Below are 24,760 nucleotides of genomic sequence, written 5' to 3' on the forward strand. Positions count from 1 at the left end.
GTGTCTGGGCTTATCCGTGGCAAAATCTGCGTCCGTATAGATGACAACATCATCAACAAGAATAACAAGAGTTGCATTTGACAAGTGCCAGCTGTGTACTGGGGCTTTCTATGCTACCCCGGGGGCAGGCGTGACTGTCACCCCATTTTACCTCGGGGAAACTAAGGTAGAGAGACGTTAAGGAGTCTGCGCATGTGTATAGCCAGGAGGGTGGGAATGCAGAGCTGCCTGGGTGCAAACCTCAGCTCATTCTTCCCACCATACTAAACTGGAGCTCAAAGGTGGGATTTTAATTCACATACAGTATTGTAGGAAAACAAGAAGTGTTGCTTTGAGATACCAGTTTAATAGTTCTTATAATCTGGTATGCAGAATCCTAAAGTCCATCCTGTTATTTATATAGTTCAAAACAATAACTGGGACAGCTTAGGTTTCATGCTTTCTCAGGAAGTTTTACTTTGAAAACTTTGTAAGTTCTGAAGGTGGCTTATGAAATGCCAAAAATCACATAAGAAAAGGTGCTCGCCGGGCGCAGTGGCTCACACCTATAATCCCAGCAGTCTGGGAGGCCGAGGTGGGAAGATCGCTCAAGGTCAGGAGTTCGAAACCAGACTGAGCAAGAGCAAGACCCCATCTCTACTAAAAATACAAAGAAATTAATTGGCCAACTAAAAATATATAGAAAAACGTAGCCAAGCATGATGGCACATGCCTATAGTCCCAGCTACTCGTGAGGCTTAGGCAGAAGGATTGCCTGAGCCCAGGAGTTTGGGTTGCTGTGAGCTAGGCTGATGCCACGGCACTCTAGCCCGGGCAAGAGAGTGAGACTCTGTCTCAAAAAAAGAAAAGAAAAGAAAAAAAAAAGGCGCTTGACACAGAGAAGTCAGCCTGTCTGGGTGTGAGTTGATGATTTCTCACTTGCTTTCTGGGTGATGCCGGAACACATAGCTTTAGCTCACAGAGCCTCAGTTTCCTCAGGCATAAAATGGGAATAATAGGAACATTGACTTTGTGGGCTGCCTGGAGGAGTAAATAAAATAAGCTGTGCCTGAAACTCAGGAAGTGCTTAGTGAATTTTAGGCTATTATTTTTATCGCTGCCAGGGTGATTAGCGTTGTAATTATTGGTTGTACCAAGAATGGGGAAACAGAGATATTAATTCAGGCTCCAGAAACTTTCGGATCCATGTAATTTTGGGAAAGTGACAACCTCTGAGTTTTAGCAAACATCCAATGAAAGGGTTGGAACAGATTAACTCCTTTGCATTCCTGCACTGTCTGATTCCACAGATCATAAATAATTATAATCTGGCAGATTTTTACCTTGAAAAAATTATATAACATAACCCTCTAACACTGTTGCACAGCTTGTTTTCATAAAGTATTGAATTATAAAAAGTGAACAATGTCTTTTTCTCTATTTTAACCTTGTTACATCTAGCAGTTTAACAACATTATACTGCCACCTGGTGGTGACAGTTTTAACTGCATGCAAATTAACAACCAGCTGTGACAAAAGCCATTACCATGCTCTACTTACCACTCCTGTTTTCACAATTCTGGTACCTTGGAATATTCGAGTGGTATTAGCTGAGAAACAAAGAAATTACATTGTAAACAAAATTTTTTGTGATTACAACAAAACAAAACTTTACTTATGGACTCAAGTCCGAATTACATGTAATTTTCACATGTCAAGTCTGGGTGTGGTGGCTCACGCCTGCAATCATAGCATTTTGGGAGGCCAAGGTGGGAGGACTGCTTGAGCTCAGAGGCTCAAGACCAGCCTGAGCAATAGTGAGACCTCATTTCCACTAAAAACAGAAAAATGAGCAGGGCGTGGTAGCACGTGTCTGTAGTCCCAGCTACTACAGAGGCTGAGGCAGGAGGATCGCTTTGAACCCAGGAGTTGGAGGTTGTAGTGAGCTAGGTTGATGCCACTGCATTCTAGCCAGGTGTGAGACTCTGCCTCAAAAAAAATTTTTTTTTCACATGTCAAAATATTCTTTTGTAGATTTTTTCCAACCATTTAAAAACGTAAAACGCTTCTTAGCTTATAAGTCACAAAAACATGCACAGAGCTAGATTTGACCTAGGGGCTATAGTTTGCTGACCCTTGTCTTAAGCTTTTATTTTTTTTTATTGCTTTCTGTTTTATTGAGGTACAACTTACATACAGTAAAATGCATAAGACTTAAGTGTATAGTTCAATTAATTTTACATATGTAAACACTGTGTAACTGCTACCCATATTAAGATATATTTTCTAGTGTTCTGCAGGGAAAAGGTTTGCTTGTGCCCTATGCAATCAATACCCACCCCACCCCTAAAGGAAACCACTATTCTGACCTCTGTCAGAGTTTAACCTATTTTTGAACTTCATTTAAATGGAATCATATTATTCTATTGTTCCTCCTCTAGTATCTCTTTTGTCATAATTTCCTGTATTATCCGTTTAGTGATTCTAACATGCATCCTTACTACTGTTTATCTTAAATTAGTACTTTTTATCTGAGACAGAGTCTCACTCTGTTGCTTGGGCTAGAGTGCCGTGGCATCAGCCTTGCTCACAGCAACCTCAAACTCCTGGGCTCAGCAATCCTCCTGCCTCAGCCTCCCAAGTACCTGGGACAACAGGCATGCACCACCATGCCCAGCTAATTTTTTCTATATATTTTTAGTTGGCCAATTAATTTCTTTCTATTTTAATAGAGATGAGGTCTCGCTCTTGCTCAGGATGGTTTCGAACTCCTGGCCTTGAGCGATCTTCCCACCTCAGCCTCCCAGAGTGCTAGGATTATAGGCGTGAGCCACCTCACCCAGCCTTAAATTAGTACTTTTACTACTTTGTAAAAATGTAAGAACTGTATAATTTAACTCTATGTGCCTGCCTTGTCTTTTGTGTATTATCATATATGTGTGTGTGTCTGTACACACACATACACTAATTTATTTATTTAGAAAGCAGACTCCAACTCTATCATCCAGGATGGAGTGCAGTGGTATGATCATAGCTCACTGCAGCCTCAAACTCCTGAGCTCAAGGGATCCTTTTGCTTCAGTCTCCTGAGTAGCTGGGTCTATAGGCACATGCTACCACACCTGGCTAATTTTTAAACTTTTGGTAGGGACATGGGTCTTGCTATGTTGCCCAGGCTGGTCTCTAACTCCTGGTCTCAAGCAAACCTCCCACTTTAGCCTCCCAAAGTGCTGAGATTATATAGGCATGAGCCACTGTGCCCAGCCACAGATAATATAACATTTGAAAAAGCCATAATACACTGCTTCTTTGTGGGTATTTTAAGAAACAATAATGCTTCATAAACTGAAAATCTCCCTCCTATATACATGGCATCGAAATATTAGCAAAAAAAAAAAAAAAGCTAATTACCAAAATAAATGCCACTTGTAGCTGCTGTGATTTTTTTTTTTTTAATCTAAACTAGAAATGGCAAGTGACCTACATATACTTTTGTTTGGCCTGCAAGCTTTTTTTTTTTTCTTTAAAAAAAACCCAAAAAACAAGTTTTCCACCAACATCATAAACAGTAGCCCTTCATCTAAAAATCCTAATCTCCTGCTTATCTGAAAACACAGTTTTGGCCAAATTTGGCTCACCCTCCCATAGGGCAACAGTTTGTCTGCGGCGCTTGCCGGCTTTCCATTAGTCTTGAGCAATCTCCGCCGGGGTCAGTTAGAGCCCTGGTGACTAAGACGTTTCCACAGGACCTTTCAGATCATAAGTGCTTAACCTGTGGCCCCCGGGCCTCATGGAATTCAGGGATGGGGGAAACTGCCACCTGTGTCCTCACTAAGCTCTCCTGCCACGGTGCGTGCACTTTTTTCTGCAGTGCGTGTAGTCATCCGATCCCAGCTGCATTAGCAGGACCCGCGACTTTGTCTCTGATTGAAATCACAGATATTTTCATACTGCCTCATCGCTGCTGGAGCTATTTTGGAATATCATTGAAGTTCATCACTACTCAGAAATCATGGTAGCTCACAGACAAGCTACTTGTCATTTAATGAAAAAAAGCACATATATTACTACATCCCAAATTTGTTTAAAATATTTTGACAACTGCATTTGAATGTAATTGGTTCCTTTCCTATGTATTTTACTTATTTATTTGAAATTGTTATGAGAGAGGATGTGTGGGCCTTGAGAGGGACGGGTTTGTGGCTGGAAGAACAAGTTTGTGCGAGGTTTTCCATGACTGCTGGGAATTGCAAAATGGCTTTGAACACTTCATCATCAATCTTTTTATCCTTCTGTTGAAGATTTGGAGGACTGGGTAATATTTACTCTCTGGGGTGATCCAGGGCTGTGTATAAGCGATTGGGCTTTGCAGTCAAAAAACCAAACTCTGCTTAGTGGCCGAGTGATTCTTCTTGAGTTACCTGCACTCTGAACATCATTTCCTCGTTTGTAAAATAACACCTACATTACAAGCTGCCACGGAGTGTGGTTCGGATGAAATGATTTATGTGACAAGGCTCTGAAACTGCGAGCCACTCTACAAATCTTGCTTGCTGTTATTATTGTTATTATATTTACCACAGTAAGGTAAATACAACAATATGGATCGTAAATATCATTCTATTTACTATAATAAGGTAAATATTCCATGTGGCTTCCTCATGCTCCCAAGCCAGATGTCAGTTTATTATTGAGAAACCTAATTATTCTGAACAAGGCTTCTGCGGAAATCTCTGTGTTTTTTTTCCTTTCCCTTTTACAAACTTAAGTCTTCATCGTTGATCAGTTTTGTACATGGGCCTCTATTGCTAATGAATTCCACGCTGGCCTACCAGAAAAGGGACGGTTGCTTACCTTAAGATTTGGGGTGGGGGTGGGGTGTGTGTGTGTGTGTGTGTGTGTGTGTGTGTGTTTTGAGTCAGAGTCTCACTCTGTTGCCCAGGCTAGAGTGCCATGGCATCAGCTTAGCTCACAGCAATCTCCAACTCCTGGGCTCAAGGGATCCTCCTGCCTCAGCCTCCCGAGTAGCTGGGAAAACAAACATGCGCCACCATGCCTGGCTAATTTTTTCTATATATTTTTAGTTGGCCAATTAATTTCTTTCTATTTTTTTAGTAAAGACGGGGTCTTCGCTCTTGTTTCAGCTGGTTTCGAACTCCTGACCTTGAGCAATCCTCCCGCCTCCGCCTCCCAGAGTGCTAGGATGACAGATTTAGTTTTTTACACCGCTTGCTTGGACGTGGCAGGGACAAGCTAGAGCCACTGTGGGAAGGTGAAAATAAAGGATCCTGCCCCTTGATCTACACGTGGGGATAAACACTCACATAAATATCGAATACACTCACGTCCACCTCCGAGCAAAGAAAGTCTGCAGACCACGTAGACACTGGCCATTTTCGGCAAGTCGCTGTGATCAGACATTCAGAATATTCTGTGCTTTGAATTTATTAGCTGATCGGGCCTTTTTGAATTATATTATATTACAAACATTTAATTTTTCAAAGTCCACGCAGAAGCTAGGGAGCTCAGGGCCTATTAATCAGGCGAGGCAGTTCTGCAGAGTCGAGGCTCTTGGTCAGAGCACACGGGAGGCCTAATCGTGATTTATGTGTCCACAGTTCCAGGACCTCAGCCTCAGTAAGCACCTAGTCTAGAATCTTCTCTCCCCCCACTTGGCCGGCACAGACCTGGCCTTGGTTTGTAGTCCTTCCTCGACACAGAGAAAGAGACCAGTATATTCAGGGTAAAAGTAGAGACAGTAAGTGTGATTTATTTATGACAAAATGTAGATTGGCTGTTTCCTTTCCTTCCCTCTTTCTTTTCCTTCCTTCCTTTCCTTCTGAGACGGGGTCTCACTCTGTCACCCAGGCTGGACTGCAGTGACATAGCTCACTGCAAGCTCGACAGGCGTGAGCCACTGCATTCTGCCCACCAATTTCGATGAGTTTCAATGGAAGGATGACATCAATGTGAACATTAGCAAAGAATATATAAAATACCAAATGTAAGATTTTCAACCTAGAAGGGATCCTTGGAAAGGGAATCTAGGCTGGAAGGCTTCTTACCCTGGGATCATCATTTATAAACTTTTTTATATCAAACCTAATACTAAGGGGATGTTTCCACGTGGTGGTAGTAGCCGGCTATGCGCACTATGCAAATTACTTAAAATGTGTCACCCATGTCATTCTACAAGGACCCTGTGAGGTTGTCGCTGTTAATACCTCCACTTTTTGGATTAGGAAGCAGGAGCTTTAAGAAGTTAAGGAGCATTCTCAGAGTTGTACAGTCACTAAGTGGCAGCTGGGACTCAGACCGAGGGCCCTCACTCCAGGGCCCCTACCATGCAGCCGGCCACCAGGGCCACCTCACTAAAACTCAGATTCCACCCCCCACCCCGAGATTCTGATGCAGCTGGTCTGGGAAGGGCCTGTGAAGCTTCCAGCTGAGGCTGCTGGTCTACGACCTACACGCCTTCCATGGGCCCTGAAGTTGTATGCAAAATTCTAGGGAAACGGTCCAAATCCTTCCTAAGACCCACGACTCAAAAAGGTTAATAAGCACGACTAGCCTGCTGTGTGCGTTTTTCATTTTATGGATGGGGAAACAGAGGACCCAAGAAGTAAAGAACTTGACCAAGGAGGGCCTCAGGCTGGCAGAGCAGAGCTCTACTTCCACGCTGTTCTTAGCACGTATCACATTAAAGAAACCACGTCAGCAAATTATGGCCCCCAGGCTGGCTGCCTATTTCTGTAAATAATATTGGAGCCAAGACCAGGATTTCGGTAGGGTAGGACAGAGTGCCTCCTGTGCAGCTTTACCTAAAATCTTGATATTTTGTTCCTGAAATGTTTGCATTAATTTTGCTTTAATAAAACAAAACTCCCATTACGGCATCGTCTCTTGATCACTAAGTTTGCTGGCACCCCTTTAAATTTTGCTCCAAGGCAGATGTCTCACTTGCTGCACCTTAGTTCATTCGTAGAACTTTCCATGAATCCCTAAATCAGCAAGACCACGTATCTAGATCCCAGGAATCGCGAAGATCCTGGAAGAAGGGGCTCGTTTGTGTGGCTGAACCGTATCTGTTTGAGGCTGCAGTTCTGGGGAGAACAGCTAACTGACTCATGTCAGGAAATCCAAAGAGGACATTCAACGACACGACTTGGAGGTGATATTGTGATCTGACACAGCCACCGTGCTAGGGGTGAGAGAAAGGTCCAAATACTTGGCTCTCCACAGCTGGAAAATGACAATAAAATAAAGAGAAAATAAGCTTTGCTTTTCCCCTCTTCCTCTGGCCTAGGAAACCTCCAGCCTAAAAGACAAATCCAAATTAATGACTGCGGCTTTCCGCGGGGGGTTTAAAACCCTATACTGGTTGTTAGGCCAGGCTCGCGAGCACCTTGGCAGGTAGGAGGACAAGGCACAGCAAGCGCCCAGGGCACATTCAGGGGAGACCAGCCTCACCTTGAAAGAGCATCGTCTGGCTGAAGTCGCTACGCATGTCGTTCCGACACACAGCCTGCACGCGGAACAGGTAAAGGCTGTCGGGTGAGACGTGGCTAATGGTGGCTTTCTGTAGGTGAAGAAGGACAGGCGGTGAGTTGGGTTTGAAGGCCAGCGCACGCTTTGTATCCTCAAGACAAACCTGGGTACCAAGGCAAAGCCGGACAGAAATGATGTCGCCCTACGGACAAAGGCTCACTTTGGAAGGCCATTGAGACCTTGCGTGTGAATCTGTTTTCATGACTTTGCCTAAAAGCTGTTTTCAATGTCGAAATGTGCAGGATAAGAGAAATAATAGCATCATTCTTGACACTGGCTTAGAATGTGTCTTCAGCCCTCTTTACACTCACAAGGCTTGGACTTCTGTGATGATTACTGTACCTGATAAACTATAATTATTCTTAGACAGCCTCTAGCATCATCAAGTGTACCTAATCTCCAGAGCCATGCAGAGTTTAGAACATCCACGAAATAATCTCTGCGTGTTTCTTTCTTTGCAGTCTAAAGGACTATGGAGAGTATGGGGCACGGTGCAAGGAAAGCCACCAGGCTAGTGGGCAGGGGACACGAGATCCAGCCTTTCACGCCACTCATGAGCAGTGTGATTCTGAGCCAGCTCCTCCAAGTCTTTCAGCCTCTACTCAACTTGAACTGTTAAGGTTCTTGTGAGAACTATGTGACATAGGCCAGGCAAACCTTGCTCATGGATAGACCACACTGAGCAAGGGAAAGACTGCCAACGGTCTAACCAGGGGTCGGGGAGCTCCGGCCACCATCTGTTTTTATGAATCAAGTTTGTTTGTTTTTGTTTTTTATTTTTTTTATTTTTTTTTTTTTTGAGACAGAGTCTCGCTTTGTTGCCCAGGCTAGAGTGAGTGCCGTGGCGTCAGAGCTCACAGCAACCTCAAACTCCTGGGCTCGAGTGATCCTTCTGCCTCAGCCTCCCGAGTAGCTGGGACTACAGGCATGCGCCACCATGCCCGGCTAATTTTTTATATATATATATCAGTTGGCCAATTAATTTCTTTCTATTTATAGTAGAGACGGGGTCTCGCTCTTGCTCAGGCTGGTTTTGAACTCCTGACCTTGAGCAATCCGCCCGCCTCGGCCTCCCAAGAGCTAGGATTACAGGCGTGAGCCACAGCGCCCGGCCTATTTTTTTTTTTTGAGACAGAGTCTCACTCTGTCTTCCAGGGCTAGAGTGCCGTGGTGTAAGCCTAGCTCACAGCAACCTCAAACTCCTGGGCTCAAGCGATCCTCCTGCCTCAGCCTCCAGAGTAGCTGGGACTACAGGCATGTGCCACCATGCCCGGCTAATTTTTTTTATATTTATTTTTAGTTGGCCAATTAATTTCTTTCTATTTTTAGTAGAGACGGGGGTCTTGTTCTTGCTCAGGCTGGTTTTGAACTCCTGATCTCAAGCAATCCTCCCGCCTCAGCCTCCCAGAGTGCTAGGATTACACGCGTGAGCCACCATGCCCGGCCACAAATCCAAGTTTTACTGGCACATAGCCATGGCTGTTTATGTGTCATCTATGGCTGCTTCTACCCTGCAATGGGACTCGCTTGAGTAGCCGAGACAGGGACTGTTTAAATCCGTAAAGCATAAAATGTCTAGAAGTTTGCCGACCTATGGGCAAACATCACCAGCCAAATTCTGGTCCCCATTCCTTAAAGTTTCATTCCAATAGCCTTTAAAAATGAGAAAGAGCTGGGCATGGTGGCTCATGCCTGTAATCCTAGCACTCCGGGAGGGCGAGGCGGGCAGATCGCTCAAGGTCAGGAGTTTGAGACCAGCCTGAGCAAGAGTGAAACCCCGTCTCTACTAAAAATAGAAATAAATTAATTGGCCAACTAAAAATACATAGGAAAAATTAGCTGGGCATGATGGCGCATGCCTGTAGTCCCAGCTACTCTGGAGGCTGAGGCAGGAGGATCGCTTGAGCCCAGGAGTTTGAGGTTGCTGTGAGCTAGGCTGAGGCCACAGCATTCTAGCCCGGGCAACGGAGTGAGATTCTGTCTAAAACAATAAAATAAAATAAATAAATAAAAATGAGAAAGTAGAAAATACCTAAGAAGCAGGCAGCACTCGCTTGCTGAAGAAACAAAAGCAACTGATTTTCAAAGATTCTTCCTAATGGATGGATGTCGCCATCGAAGCATGTATTTTGGGCCTAGTATAGATGCAGCCCCGTGTGAGCTTAGCCACTGCGTGGGTCTTCCTGACACAGCCATTGAAAACCTCTGAACTGGCATTAAAATGTCACTGTGGCCCCACCTGCAGCCGCTGCCTCAAAAACAGCTTCCCGGTGACAGTGGGTAGGTCAGAGTCATGTTATTTCGCTTTAAGCCTCATTTATCTCTTTTGGAAGAGGTGGGTAATGACACCTGCCTCGCAGGTTTGTGGCCAGGCTGAGCAAGAGGGACGCCCACTAGAAAATGCTGCTCGAATGTTAAGCATGACTTTTTAGGTTTCTGGGCCACCCTAACCACAAGTTAGAGAAGAGCTTTGTTGCCACTAAGTCAGCACTCTAGACTTTGAGGAGTTAAGCAGATTCATTTTGTGTGTTCCGAAAGAAAATAACCACCCCTAGAAATTCTTGCAAAAAGAAAGAACTTGCTGTCAAAGCATGTTTTTCTCTACATCTCTTTCTCCGAAACTAATTTATGCCTCGTTTCCTAAACCTCTGACCCCATCTTCCGTTCAGAGCAGAATCTTCACTCCGTCTATCGCAGGGATTTATTAGAATTCACTCCAAGCCGCTATCCATTCATCTTTGCATGTTTAATTATTTCCCACTTAGAACAAGAAACCGCCTAAGCGCCTAGATAGTTTCTGCTGATTAATGCAAGCCATCTTTACTTCAGAAAGGGAAAAATCCCTTCTGGACTTTTCAGTTATGACAAGAGAAAGGTTAAAATACATCATAACCTTGGGTGCCTTTCAACAGATTCCTCTCTGATTTCAGGAAGCTCACCGTTCCCCAATGTGGTCCAGATAACAATGTCTAGTGGGGAAATTGAAAATATAAATGGAAATGAAGTAAAATAATCTTCATCTAAAGAAATATGGAAAGTATTATTCCATAACGGATTGAATGGGCCCTGAGGATTCTGTATGGGGAGAAAAAAAAAAAAACTGATAACAGTCATTAAGAATCCCACTTGGTGCTATTGCATTTTTCATGTGCATATACAATTACGGGTCTCATTATTCCAAAGCCTTCCTTTGATTAACAATAAACGGGAGGCTTCTGAGCCCAAATGTGTCACTTTGAGTTTCTAGGCAAACTCTTCAAGGCTAGCGCTCGCTTGTTGGAGGGTTTGCTTTTACGGGGAAGAAGGTGGCTTCTACAGACATCCGTCCTGAAGGGCCTTTTTGGGCGTTGGACACTAGACATTTGTGTAAATTTTAAGACGAGAAGATGAATCGGGCACGTGTGGCTCTATGTGAGGCCAGACAGTATAGTGTCTGAGAGTCTGAGAGCAGAGATAAAAAGTCACATGGCCTCAGGGACCCAGCAGGTACTGGTGATGCATAAGGCAGGACAGATGTGACAAAAAGGAGTTGTGTGGCCAGTGGACAGCTGCTGGTGCTGGTAGCTGCAGTATAGGAGGAATAATTGTAATAATAATAATAGTTAATATTGGCATAGAGCTCACTATATGCTGGGACCGGTCAAACATCTGTATAACTCAGTTACAATAACCGTGTCATATGAAAAAAGGCTTAATGGAGGTTTTCTCCTTGTTAATATCGAAAGAGAAAGCAGTCAGTTTTGAAGGACCTGAGGCAAAGGGATCACTTGGCCCTCCCGGTCACGAGGCTGGTAAGCGTCAGGTCAGAATGGAGCCCGGGCAGGCTCCAGCCACTGCCCCCCCCCACCCCCCTGGGTCACTGCCAGGCAGCACAGCCCGCCGCGGTGGCACCTGCGCTCAGCGGGCAGCGTGAGGACAGGATGAGGCAGGGGTGGCATGCCGCGCAATGCCTGGCTGAGAGGGCCAGCGGGAGGTCCCCTCATCCCCGCAAGAGCAGCGCGCACGCACCCCGAATCGGAAGGGGGCCTCACCAAGTCCTTGTCGCTGTCCTTGGTGAACGTCTTCTCCTTCTCGTCCTCGTTCTTGGTCCAGCTGTAGGAGATCATGTAGTTCATGATGGGCGGGTGGTAGACGGTCTCGGGCTGGCTCCAGGACACCTGCAGCGCCGTCTGGTTGAGGGGCTGCACCTTCATGTGGACGGGTGGCGAGCTGCAGACTGAGCACACGTACGGCCAAGCTCAAAGGGCTTCTCAGAAGAGGCACCCTTCACCCTGCGCTCCCAAGGACTGCAACCTCGAGACGTTGCAAGAGTAATAACACAGGAAACACACCCCCTTCACCTGGATCCTCCTTTTAGTATTTTGCCCCATCTCGTCTTCTGTCCCTCCCTTTCTACACACACACGCTCATAGGGCTGTTTTTCTGCTAAGCCACTGACAGCGAGTTGCAGACATTGTGACATTTCCCCCTTAAATACTCCAGCCCACGTCTCCTAAGAGTATAAGGACATTCTGCTGTAGAACCGTGATATCACTATTACAGCTAAGAAGCGAAACACGATTTCAACGATTTTATCTCATGCATAGTCCACATTGGCCCAGATTCAGATTTCTCCAGTTGCCCCCTCCCAAAATGCTTTATTACTGGCCCCCGTCCCAACTTTGGCCTTTTATTCCCACGACAGCCTCAGTGAAGAAGCCAGGCCACTGGACCCAGCAGAGTGTTCCAACTAAAACTGGAGAGGAAATTTTACTGCCAACACATGAGACTGTCAATATATACTATTTATTTATTTATTTGAGTCAGAGTCTCACTTTGTTGCCTGGGCTACAGTGCCATGGCGTCAGCGTAGCTCACAGCAACCTCAAACTCCTGGGCTCAAGTCATCCTACTGCCTCAGCCTCCTGAGTAGCTGGGACTACAGGCATGTGCCACCATGCCCGGCTAATTTTTTCTATATATTTTTAATTGGCCGATTAATTTCTTTCTATTTTTAGTAGAGATGGTGTCTCGATCTTGCTCAGGCTGGTCTCGAACTCCTGACCTTGAGCGATTCACCTACCTCGGCTTCCTAGAGTGCTAGGATTACAGGCGTGAGTCACCATGCCTGACCAATAAATACAATTTAAAATGAGACTTTAGGTAATTTTAAAGCAAAGGCGCACAAAACAAGATGACTTTCTCTAGAGCAGCAGACGCCGTGTTATGATTCTGATGTGGGGTACAAAAACAGGTGAGGCTAATTCGTCCTCTCATTGCTCGTGGCTGGGAGGCTTTGAGGGACAAGGTGGCTCTATCCGTGGACAGACCTGTGGAAGTATTGAGAGCTTCGAGCCTCTAAATGGGTTCTTCCTTGGGGTGTCTCTGTCCCAGTGCCCGTGGTCCCTGCATTCATGGGGCCTGTGGTCCAAGGCTGGGCTTAGCCTCAGCACCACTGACCCCTCGAGCCAGACAATTCTTTGCTCCACGAGGCGATCCTCGGAGCAAAGGATGCCAGTAGCACCACAAAGAAGGGAAGACAAGCAAAGGGACGGCAGGAGGAAGGGGCTAGATCCAAATTCTGGCCTTTCTCCCGTAAGCCCTTGGAAGCCACTGGAAAGACCTGAGCCCAAGAACGACCTCATCAGGTTGCCACTATGCAAAGATCCTGAGCTTCAGCCAAGTGTCGCAGGCCCTCAAGAAGCCAAGTGTAGATGGAGGTGCCGTAGACCACCTGCTGCTGGTGGACCAGGGAGGAGCGGAAGGTTCCAGAACTCGCAGCTGAGAGGTGAGACCCAGAGGCCTGGCAACGTGCCGGCTGAGGAGGGAGCGAGAGGGAGGCTGTGAGGACGTCCTGCTGGCGTGGGTGCAGGAGCTGGGTGAGCAGGAGTACGTGCTAGACACACGCCGGGGGACCGTGACTTGGTTCTGACCGGCAGGCGCCTCCTGGAGCCACCTGGAGCCAGACTCCCCCATTCCCTATCCAGGATCCCCAAACCCAAGGCAGCCCTGGGGAGCAGGATGGCTTTCCTGCCCAAGAAGCCCAGCTTTAAGCCTGGCTGCTGGAGAAAAGCAGAGACAGGTTTTGATGGGGCAGCAAACTATGGCTCAGTCGGAGACGTTGAGTGTATGTCACCGAGATAGGAAGGACAGGACAAATGAACGAGGCATTCCTACTGCCCCAAAGAACCCCAGGAGGCATGGCGCTGCCTGCCAGGCAAAAGCCACCAGAGCAGGGACATCATCAAACAAAGAATCTGAAGGGAGAATTCTGCAAGGCACTGAGGGTGAGATGACAGAGCACCGGCACTAGGTGGCGCCAACCTACTATCTTTAAATACCCCAAGTCGGCGGCTTATTATATTAATAATTTCTCAAGACAGAACGTGGGGGGACTGTGGGGGAAGATCAGGAAAACAGTTACACCCTCATCTTTCCAAATACTAATAATGAAGAAAGGGGATTTATAAATTGGGAAGCCACTATACCTCATCATGATGACCATGTCAGATTTTCCTAACTTCTCCATTTTTTCTCACCTCCTACCATGTTCTTATTTATCTTCCTTCTTGGGAAGCCCTTCACTCCCCTGCTCTGATCCATTGTGAGCTGTGGGGGGATGCATTTCTCCAGCAGTTGCATCATAGTGACATAAATAATTCTATCACCCACATGCACATGCAATCATCCTCCTTATTTACTTTTGGAAATGAAAATAGCTGGGTTTTTCGATGTGGATTAAGATGATTCTTGTTAATGATTTTTTAAAAAGAAACCCAAGTAATACAAAAAAGTATGAAGAAGAAAAAAAATTACCCTAAATCCCAGGGGGTCCAGAGATAAGCACTGTGAACATTTTAAGGGTCCAACATGCATGTATCTATCTCTTTATACACACGTGAAGTGCATACACACAACTTGACATCAATGGACTAGGAGAAGTATGGCACTGTAAGTCATTTTGTTGTTGTGTTTTACTCTTTAATTCACTGATATATTTTCCTTATCAATAAGCAGAGCTTGGTATCATTGTCTTGAATGAAGGCAGAGATTCCCCCCGTCTCAATGCATTAAAAAATATCGAATTAACCTCTCAAAGGAGGTAGAGGTCTGGACTCACTTTAGTGGGATCACAGGCCAGGAAGGGAATTCCAGAATTGAGGGGTTGGTTGCCAAAGACCGGGGCTTGTCCTAGCACATCAGACGGGGGGTTGGCAGGCTGAGAAGTCACACCTGGCCTATAGGAAGAGCATTCTCTCTACTCCCCAGCCTGAGCAGTGAGCATTTTTCTAGGCACGTGGGGTTGGATTTGGAGGAGGTACTTGCAAAGTACTGGGAGGACCTAGAATAGTGATTGGCAAACTTTGTCTGTAAACCGCCAAAGAGGAAATATTTTCAGCTATGTGGGGCACACTGTCTCTATTGCCACTACTGATTGTGTCTTGAAAGCACAGAGCAGCATAGATACCATGTAAAATTGAATGAGTGTGGTCATGTTCCAATAAAACTTTATTTATGGACACAGTTTCACTTTCATATGTGATTTTCATGTGTCACAAAATATTCTTTTGATCTTTCTGAACTGTTTAAAAATATAAAAACCATCCTTAGCTCATGGCTACACAAAAGGTGGTGAAAGCCAAGTTTTCGCCTACAGATCAGTAGTTTGCTGATTCCAGACTTAGAAGATAAAAGGAGGCCAAACCTTACTTGAAACATGGTCATCAACTGCATTTGTATTTATTTTTATTTTTTTGAGATGGGGTCTTGCATGGCACCCAGGCTAGAGTGTAGTGGCGTCATCATAGCTCACTGCAACCTCAAACTCTGGGCTCAAGTGATCCTCCTGCCTCAGCCTCCTGAGTGGTTGTGCCTACAGGTCCCCACCACTGCACCTGGCTAATTTTTTTTTTTTTTTCAATAGAGATAGGGTCTCCCTGTGTTGCCCACGCTGGTTTCCAACTCTTAAGCTCAAGCGATTTCCCCGCCTCAGCCTCCCAAAGTGCTGAGATGACAGGCATGAGCCACCCGGCCTGCACTTGTATTCCTGACACCAAAGTCTGCCCCTCAGAACGGCCTGATAGGCCTGCTCTTCACAGGGCTTAGATTCTCCCTAGCACTTACCCCCACACGGTGGAATTACACGACTGACTTCATTGACTATCTGCAATGATCTGCCTAAGTATGGCACCTTCTCTGTCTTGCGCCATACATTATCCTTGGGTCTAAGAAAGTGCCTGTCCCTAAGTATTTGCTGAATGAACGCACATTGGCTGCACGTGAAATAGAATCCATCGTCTTTCCCCTGGTCCACAGGTCCTGTGTGACATGATCCATCACCCCCACTCCCCCCCTGCTTCCATTTTCCTCCTCCCTCACCCACCTCCGGCTGGCCCCCACCGCAGCATGTCCTGCTTCCCCTCTTTGTGCCCGATGGGGCACTGTGTCCCCTGCACCCTCTACGCCTCCCACCTTGCAGTGCCCATCACACCAAGTCCCCATCACCCGCCCACCCCTCTGTCCCTCTGATGGAGCTATAAGCACCTCCAGGGTGGGAAGCAGGAACCAAGTTCCTTACCCCATGGCGGGGGCTCACACTTCCTTGTCAAAATGAGGGAAGGTCTGTGTGTGCTTTTTTTTTTTTTTCTTTCCCCGAGACAGAGTCCCATTCTGTTGCCCGGGCTAGAGTGCCGTGGCGTCAGCCTCGCTCACAGCAACCTCAGACTCCTGGGCTCAAGCGATCCTCCTGCCTCAGCCTCCTGAGTAGCTGGGACTACAGGCATGTGTCACCATGCCCGGCTAATTTTTTCTATATAGTTTTAGTTGGACAATTAATTTCTTCCTATTTTTAGTAGAGATGGTGTCTCGATCTTGCTCAGGCTGGTCTCGAACTCCTGACCTTGAGCCATCTGCCCGCCTCAGCCTCCTGGAGTACTGGGATTACAGGCATGAGCCACCTCTTTGATCAGGATCCCTGACGTTTCTCCTACACAATCAAGTGCCACACCATTCATTCCTGCAGTCACCTTTAGGAGCCTCCTGTGCATGTGAAGATCCTGTCACCAGTCACCTACGCACACATTCTGCACGGGCTCTCTGCCCATCAGAAGATGAATTCAGTCTACGGAGGCAATGAAGACTCCAGAATGCTCAGCGGTGGGGGCCAAGGCACGTGTGCAAACGAGATGCAAACGAAGTCCTGCCTGCTTTTTAAATGATGGAAACCCTTCTTTCCAACAAAACCTCCCTCAAAAGGCCAAATATAAAACAGACAAAAGAGCAGCATTATAATGTTTTATGGCCAAGTCCGGAAGAGCTGGTATAATAAAGAAAGTGTGGGCTTTGGAGCCAGACCCATACAAACCCCTATGTTCTCATCTGTAAAATGGGCGCGTAGGGTCCAGCAATTAACTTAATCACAGGGCTGGGGAGAGGATTATAGGGAACACTTTGGATAAATGAAAGGTTGTGGCCCTCAGGCCCAATGGTGTATACAGGGGAAAGCTATACAGCCCACACTGTGGTTTTAAAAATTGATGTATTTTACATATAAATCTGGATTGTAAAATCCAGCCTGTATGCACACAAGGCAGTGGCCAGCTGGAGCAGCCATCTCTGTTAGACTCAGGGTGTGTGCGCATGGGTTGTTTTTCCAAAGTCCCTACCACTCCGCGTCGCCTCTCCCAGTGGCTGACCAGCCCCCAAGACCAAGTGAGTTTTCTGTTGGTCTAGAACAAGCACTAGGAGTACTCCAGGAGGCATACTGCAGGTGCTCCATTTGCACTTTTCCCACCCTTGACAATGGCCGTCGCAAACCACGCCTAACACAGGAGTCTGCCAGACTTCCTGATACGTCCTTTTGCACAAAAGGGAAGCCTTTTAACCATTTGGGAAGTGCCACGCCCGGATCTCGACACAGATATTCCCTGGGAGGAGCTCTTGACATCAGCCTTTGCCTTCACAGGGGCCTGATTACGTTCCCACCGGCATCTGATTGCTTTTCCCAGGCATCTTCCCTCCCGGGATGATGCTTGTTGCCAGCTCTGAGAGCTTCTGCCTTCACTCTGAACCACCTTTAATTATGATCCCAGGCATCGTTAAATAACGAAGAGGCTTCTAGCAGAGCACCCAGGGGCCTCTGGTCCTAAATCAATGTCAAGGACGTTTTCTCAGTGGTTCCAAAGTAAATGGTAGGTCCCCTGTCTGTCATCTCCCCCACCCCATCCTCTTCATTTGGGGCTTTAGACAAGCGGATGTGATATGCTCTGTCTGCAGGCTGATGCCATTGCCAGGTGCCTTAAACTATTTGGAGGGTAAGGCTCCTCCCTGGTGCCTTCTCCTGGCACCTGTCCCCTCTGAGTTTCACACCTGAAGGCAACTGGCCCAATATCGATCAGGAATCAAGAGACAAAACTGCTCAAACAATGCAGTGTGGTGCAGATTCGCTATTTCGAGATGCTTGTCAACAGAAATGCAACTGCTGCCTCTGGGGTGGCGAGGGGCGGGAAGCGGGGAGCACCACAAGGCATGCAGCGGGTGGCGTCCGAGGGACCCACTCCACCCACTGCAGGGAGATGCCTTCCCCCGAGGGACTGCCTGGCATTGGCAGGGAGAGGGCAGGAACTATCTCCTCTTAAAAGCCGGGAGAACCAGTCAGGTGGAACAGAGCTGAGCCTTGCCTCGGACTGCTTAAATGCCTGTCACCTCTTTATCACCTGGCTCAGCCAGTTCAAGAACCCTCCAACCTGGAATGTGCTAGAGGGAATTTCCAAAGACAAGGGCTCCGGGAGGGAGTTCTCCTTTCAAAGGGCTGTATCAGAGAGGTCTAGGGACACGCAAACGCCCACAGCAGACCTCGTGGGACTTCAACCCTGGGATCTGGGTGCTCTGGGTGTTGCCTCCCCCCTCTCCCCATCCAAGAGCTAATGGAGGGCAATCCGCACTGAGGAAAGACCTGGAATGACGGCCTCAAAGCAGGACCCAGCACCAGCATTTCTGGAGTTACATGTGAATCTTGCCTAGCTGGAGCTGCCAGCTGCCACGTGCGCGCCGTGGGCTCCAAGCGTTCGTCGTGGACCATCCACACACACATAATCACTGAACCCAAGAGGTGGGTTCAACCCCCTCCCATGACAGATGAAGATACTGGGTTCCACAGAGACCACATCACCGAACTGGGATGAAAACAACAGAGTGGGGCGGTTGTGTGTGTTCCCCCATCTGTTTTCCTATCTGCACGATGAGAATAAAGATGTCAGGAGAGCTCATCAAAGAGCTTAAAAAGTGAAAAAGCCCAACAGGCCCTATGCATCCAGCCTCAGCAGGTTAACAATCCCTTGCTCCCCCTTCTCTGTTCTCAATGACACATGAGGGTACAGGGTCTCTTGACAATTTCCAGAGCAGCCTCCAACTCCTTTGAGTCCCTCTAAAACTGGACACAGCCCAGTCATCAGTCCTCACCCAGCGGACATCATACTGAGCTCATGGACCTCAAGCCACCATGGGGATGCAGGAAATAAGATGCATTGGTGGTGGGTGTCATCCCCAAGGCCTTAGCTTGCTGCCTTCTGTGCTGACATATCAATAGTAATGAGTCGTATGTGATGAGCCTGGCTCTGGGTTGAGTCAGTGCATTTCACAAATTATGTCATGAATCCTCAATGTAATTCTGTGGGGGCTGCTGGCTCCATCACCTTGGCTTAAGAGACTTGGATCTAAGAGGGTCATCTACTCACTTACTCTCTCCCTGGGGTCAAAATGCTTTGGTTCTAGACAAACCAGCTGTGTGGTCTTAGATAAAAAGCTTGGATAAAAGCTTTTGAGATAAATGCATGAAATGCACAAATGCACACTGACATACAGCAAGTGCACTGTAAGAAATATCTATTGTTAAATATTTACTGAGCACCTGCTATATGCCAGGCCCTCAGGAAGTAGGGAGAAAGGTGAATACAGGTGACAAGGCCCCCCGATGTCCTGGAGACATTTACCAGACTTCCAACTATATTACAAGGCTACAGTAATTAAAACAGCTTGGGACTGGCACAAGAACAGGGACATTGACCAGTGGAACAGAACAGAGAACCCAGATAGAAAACCATCCTCATATATCCATCCAGTGTGAGAACAGACATCCCCCTACAACAGAGTTCTTAACTTGGGGCTCCTTAGGGGCTCTGGAGAGAATTCACAGAAGTCCGTACACTTGGATTAAAAAAAATAGTACACTTTTCACTAATCTCTAACTAAAATGCAGCAATTCCTTACATATTGAATGGTGGCAACAGACTGCAGTAGTGTTAGCAGGCCCTGTGTTACATCACATTTAGAAATGAGAGATATATTCCTATTAGATTATGGGGTTTGCCAATACAGTTGACCCTTCAACAAGACGGGTTTGAACTGCCCGTGTCCAGATTTCCTTTCACCGCTGACACCCCTGAGACAGCAAGACAAACCACCCCCCATTGGCCTACTCAAGGTGAGGACGATGGGCATGCAGACCTTTACACTGATTCACTCCCACTTAATGAACAGTAACTGTATTTTCTCTTCCTTATGATTTTCTTAATGGCATCTTCTTTTCTCTAGCTTACTTCACTGTAATGATACAGTCTATAATACATATAACGTATGAAATATGTGTTCATTGACTGTTTATGTTATTTGTAAGGCTTCCAGTCAACAGCAGGCTATTAGTAATTAAGTTATTGGAGACTCAAAAGTTAAGTGAAGATTTTTGACTGTGTGTGGGCTAGCACCCCTAACCTCTGTGTTATTCAGTGGTCACTTGCATGTCAACATTTTCTTCATATTCATCATTATTTCAACATTATAATGGTTATAAGACCCACTGCTGGAACTTGTAATTTAATGCCTTCATTAAGAAGTAGATAAATTAGATATTGCAATTAAAAAATAATTTGATAATATCTGAAGGTAAATGGCTTCCTTTGCAATCTACTGTATTTTATTTTATGCACCTATCAATAGAACTATAAATATGAAAAGAGATCTACAGGATTCATCAGATGGCTAAAGGGGTCCCTGGCACCAAAAAAGTTCAATGCTCCTAGCGCTAACAAATATATAATTACATGTTTTTAAGGACTATATTATAGTAGCTCTGTATAAAGGTTTAATAATGGACCCTGAGTAGCCTTGGAGGGTTGGTTAGGGAAGACTTCATGAGCAAAAATGAAGTTTGAACTGAAGTCTGAACAATGAGAAGATGTTCATAAAGTGAGCAAGAAAGGAGGAGGCTTGACTAGGTCACACCACAAAAAAAAAGCTTGTGCAAAGGCCCTGTGATGGGAAAGACTGGGAACGAAACTAGAGCAGCTGGCAAGCAGAGAATGAGGAGGAGGGTAGTCCAAGGCTAGGTTTCAGAGCTAGCAAGTGTTGGAGCCAGGGTCCACCCTAGTCTGGCTCCAGAGGCCAGACTTTGCTGCAAGCCCACCTTCTTCTGATGTGGGAGACCCTGGTGCTCAGCCGCCCCCATGCTCTGCCAAGGGCTAGGACAATTGCTTTCCAAGTTTTAAATCCATGATGTTTTCACTGATGTAACCTATGGACTTTTTTCTATGCCACGTATGCTATGGCATCTCCTCTGGCAAACAAGAGAGTATTTATGAGACGCTGCTCTGTGCTGCAATTACCACGGAAGACAGCAAATTTGAAAACTGTTTCTTAGCCCGTTGGTTGTCTCTGCTGTGCACGGAACCAAGCTCCACATTCAGAAAACAACAAAAGGCAACATCTGGGAAGGCAGACTTGGGAATACAACTCTCCAGTTCTCCAAGCATGTGGTTTTGACTTTCCCACATTGTGGGAAAGTCTCCTGCCTGACCTCTCCTGCCTCCTTGGAGTCTTTTTCCAACGTGATAGCTCTCTTCCTCTGAGAGCTAAAGGCCACGGGATGGGTACACATCCTGGGGAGGAAAGAGCATTGTTCAGCTCCATGCTAAGGGAGGTGACAAAGTTCAGACTGATACATCTTCCCAGCCCCACTCAATAACAGCTGTGTCTTGGATGTGGTGTGGAAAGCTAGATCCCAGGTACCCCAGGGCCCTTGTCTTTCAACTTTACGATGATGTGATTTCCTGCCAAGACAGCTAAGTGGACCAATCCCACTTTAACTGAGCACAGCATACTTTCCACCTGGTGAAATTTCTGAACTTCTGAACTTCCGTTTTCTCCCTCTGCCTTGTGCTAGTCATGGGCTCCAAAGAAAGGTCTAGACCGCAGATCCAGGGTGGGCGAATGTCCAGTCCCTTTGCCGGTCCTTTTTATGATGACGAAACCACTGGGTCCCTTAAAACAGAGCTGCTCTTAGCAGTGCTAAGCCAGTACCTGAATATCATCTAAGAACTAAAATCCTACAAGCTCTCTTTATAAGTGATCCCAACAGCTATGTCAAGAAATAAGTGACCCGTACGAATGGGTTTAGCTAAGGCTTTTACTTAAATAATTGATTGTAGATGATTTTATTGGTTAAGATACCTCCATTTGGACCCTAAAATAATTTCTCTCTTTGAAATAGGTATCACCTAGGCATGGTAACCACTATATAGTAGTACCCTGGCTCTTGCCTTACATTCACTTTATTAGCTTGAAGTTCTCTACTTCTTCCCTGCCACTTGCCACTCTAATTTGTTCTCAGTTCTGGCCGAGTGGCGCAGGGTGGTAGGATGCGCTCCACTGTTTACGTGCCAACCTTGTTTCGATGCTCAGATCTGGCACCTGAACCAACTGGTCGTTTGGTAAACATGGCCCTATATGGTATGGTTTCAGAGTCTCCGTGCCTGGGTACTGTCCTCAGGTAGCACCTACAGGGATTGGACATGGGGATGGACCCAAGAGGGAACTGGGAGTCTGCCACTCACATGGAGACCAAGCATCGCCCCCTAGCGGGCCCAGCTAGAAATCACCAATTCAGCACATGGAAGAGACAGCCAGCATGGGCTCTGGGCTGCCCCTAGCAAACAGGGCCATGTGCTCAGAGGAGCTTGGGCTTTGCAGCTGACTGGTGAAAACCAAGTTTTACATGGTCGGCATGCTCCTCATCGAGAAGGCTCCTCTCCTCCAGGAAGCCTTTCCCGGTGCCAGCCCTGAAGCACAGAGACCAAGAGGCTCCATGCACTTGGTGACACCCGATGGCATTTAATGCATTTAATGTCAGAGGTTCAGGTAGCGCCTTCTCAACACAGGCAGGGATTTGAAAGGTGGCGGCCAAGACATTCATCTCAGTCCAAGCCAGCACTTTGGAGTCACAAGGGACCTATCCAAGACTGAAGCCACAATCGTAATGACCCATGGCTGCGCTGAGAAGGAAGCAGGAAAAGACAACTTGAGAAGACACACGATAGAGCTCCTATATCTCTGTCTTCACGGTTGCTCTTTGATCCTCAGGCCACAGGGCCCGGGGAGGCACCGGTGCTGGTGCCATAAGAAGCAAGGGCTGTGTTCATATTCCTGGACAGGGACCTGGGAAAAAACAATCTCGGCCACCTCGGGTTAGTTTGAGGAATGATGAGTGGGAAGAAGGGGGAAGATGAATCGTCTGTCTCCCAGCTGTTTCTCCTGTGGCTCTGAGGAGAGGCACATGAACACCTCTCGGCCTTGTGTTTCATGGGCTGTGCATGCTGGTTAGGGAGAAAGAGGAGGCATCTTGCTCTGGAAGGATCTATTATTAATTTCCAGATTGTTGTTTATGAGCACCATGGTGCCTGCACAAATAAACCCAATGACAGAGAAGATTTTTCTAGCAAGTAAAGAAAAGCAGGCCGGGTGGGATGGCTCACGCCTGTAATCCTAGCACTCCAGGAGGCTGAGGTGGTAGGATCACTCGAAGTCAGGAGTTCCAGACCAGCCTGAGCAAGAGCGAGACCCCATCTCTAATAAAAATAGAAGGAAATTAGCCAGACAACTAAAAATCTATATAGAAAAAATTAGCTGGGCACGGTGGCGCATGCCTGTAATCCCAGCTACTTGGGAGGCTGAGGCGAGAGGATCGCTTGAGCCCCGGAGTTTGAGGTTGTTGTGAGCTAGGCTGACACCATGGCACTCTAGCTCGGGCAACAGAGCAAGACTCTGTCTCCAAGAAATAAAGAAAGAAAAGCAGAAGCCATGGGAGGGTTGCTAAGTTGGCCCTGAAGATTAAACTTTGCCCTACCTGCCTGGAGACAGAGAGTCTTAGGCAACTAGGTAATATTTATACAGTGTGGAAACGAGCGCTGGCCCCTGGCATCTGCCACCAGCCTCTGCCAAACTGCTCCAAAACCATAACAGCGGTTCTGCCGGGGAACATGCCCACACCAGGGCCTGACACTTTACGTACCCCCATTCTCTGCTTATAGGCTGTTCCTTGGGCCAGGGAGCAAAGCCCTACATCTCCATTTTTTTTTTTTTTTTTTTTTTAGTGAGTGTTTCCATCCCAGGTGTCTTTTGGCCAGAGAGAAAAGAGGGCTTCCCAAATCCCAGGAGCATGTCTGAGCTTAGGAACTGGGAGTGGCATGGAATCCTATTCCAAATGCCGGGCTATGCTCCGCACAGGAGAGCGGCACTTAACCCAGGCTAGATCATAAATACCCCAACTGTGCCAACTCTTGTGGAAAGAATCTTTATTGCTGGCCACCTGGCATGGATGGGTTAGCTCCATCCACCCATGAATGCATGCATCCACCTATCCTATCCACTATCTACCAAGGAGCCAACAGTGATCACAGCACCTCCTGTCCAATTAAAAAAAAAAAAAGAGAGAGAGAGAGAGAAATAAGACAGTTTCACCCCCCGTGGAGCTTATGGGGTGGTAGGAGAGCTAGATATTAGGGCAAAAAAAAAAAAAAAAATCACACACTTCAATGTGAAATTCCAAATGCGATGAGTACCATAAAGGAAAGGTATTGGTGCCCTGACACAATGGCTGGGCCAATGCAGTCTGGAAACTTCCATGAGGAAGGGACTCCTGAGCAGAGCTATGAAGACAGAGGAGGGGTCAGTTAGGGACAGAGGTGGGGCAAGGGCCTTCTGGGCAGGGGAAGAGCCACTGAACTGAAGGATGGCCGGTGGATGCCAAGGGGAGGGGGACGGGGCGTGCCGTGTGGGCCACGTCCTCATGGATTTCTCTGGGAAGGGTGCAGCAAGTGCAAACAGCCTGGCTTCACACTTCCACCGGGAAGGGCGCATAGTCCACTTGCTCTGAAGTGTCTTCTCCAGTGATCGCGGTACAAATAACAGGCTGTCAGAGCACACA

At 46.8% G+C, this 24,760-nt stretch overlaps 1 protein-coding gene across 2 annotated transcripts in view; it reads right to left on the minus strand.

Annotated features, from left to right (window-relative positions):
* Positions 1-24,760, minus strand: part of PTPRG (protein tyrosine phosphatase receptor type G) — a 699,041-nt gene that overhangs the window by 104,521 nt on the left and 569,760 nt on the right. For both annotated transcript variants that reach the window (XM_012748370.3, XM_012748369.2), the window contains exons 9-11: positions 11,559-11,743; positions 7,450-7,558; positions 1,540-1,589 (exon numbers count right to left, since the gene is read on the minus strand). In XM_012748370.3, coding sequence (XP_012603824.1) covers positions 1,540-1,589; positions 7,450-7,558; positions 11,559-11,743 — 344 coding nt within the window. The remainder of the gene's footprint in view (positions 1-1,539; positions 1,590-7,449; positions 7,559-11,558; positions 11,744-24,760) is intronic.

Source organism: Microcebus murinus, chromosome 30, assembly GCF_040939455.1.
Source record: "Microcebus murinus isolate Inina chromosome 30, M.murinus_Inina_mat1.0, whole genome shotgun sequence".
Taxonomy (NCBI): Eukaryota; Metazoa; Chordata; class Mammalia; order Primates; family Cheirogaleidae; genus Microcebus; species Microcebus murinus.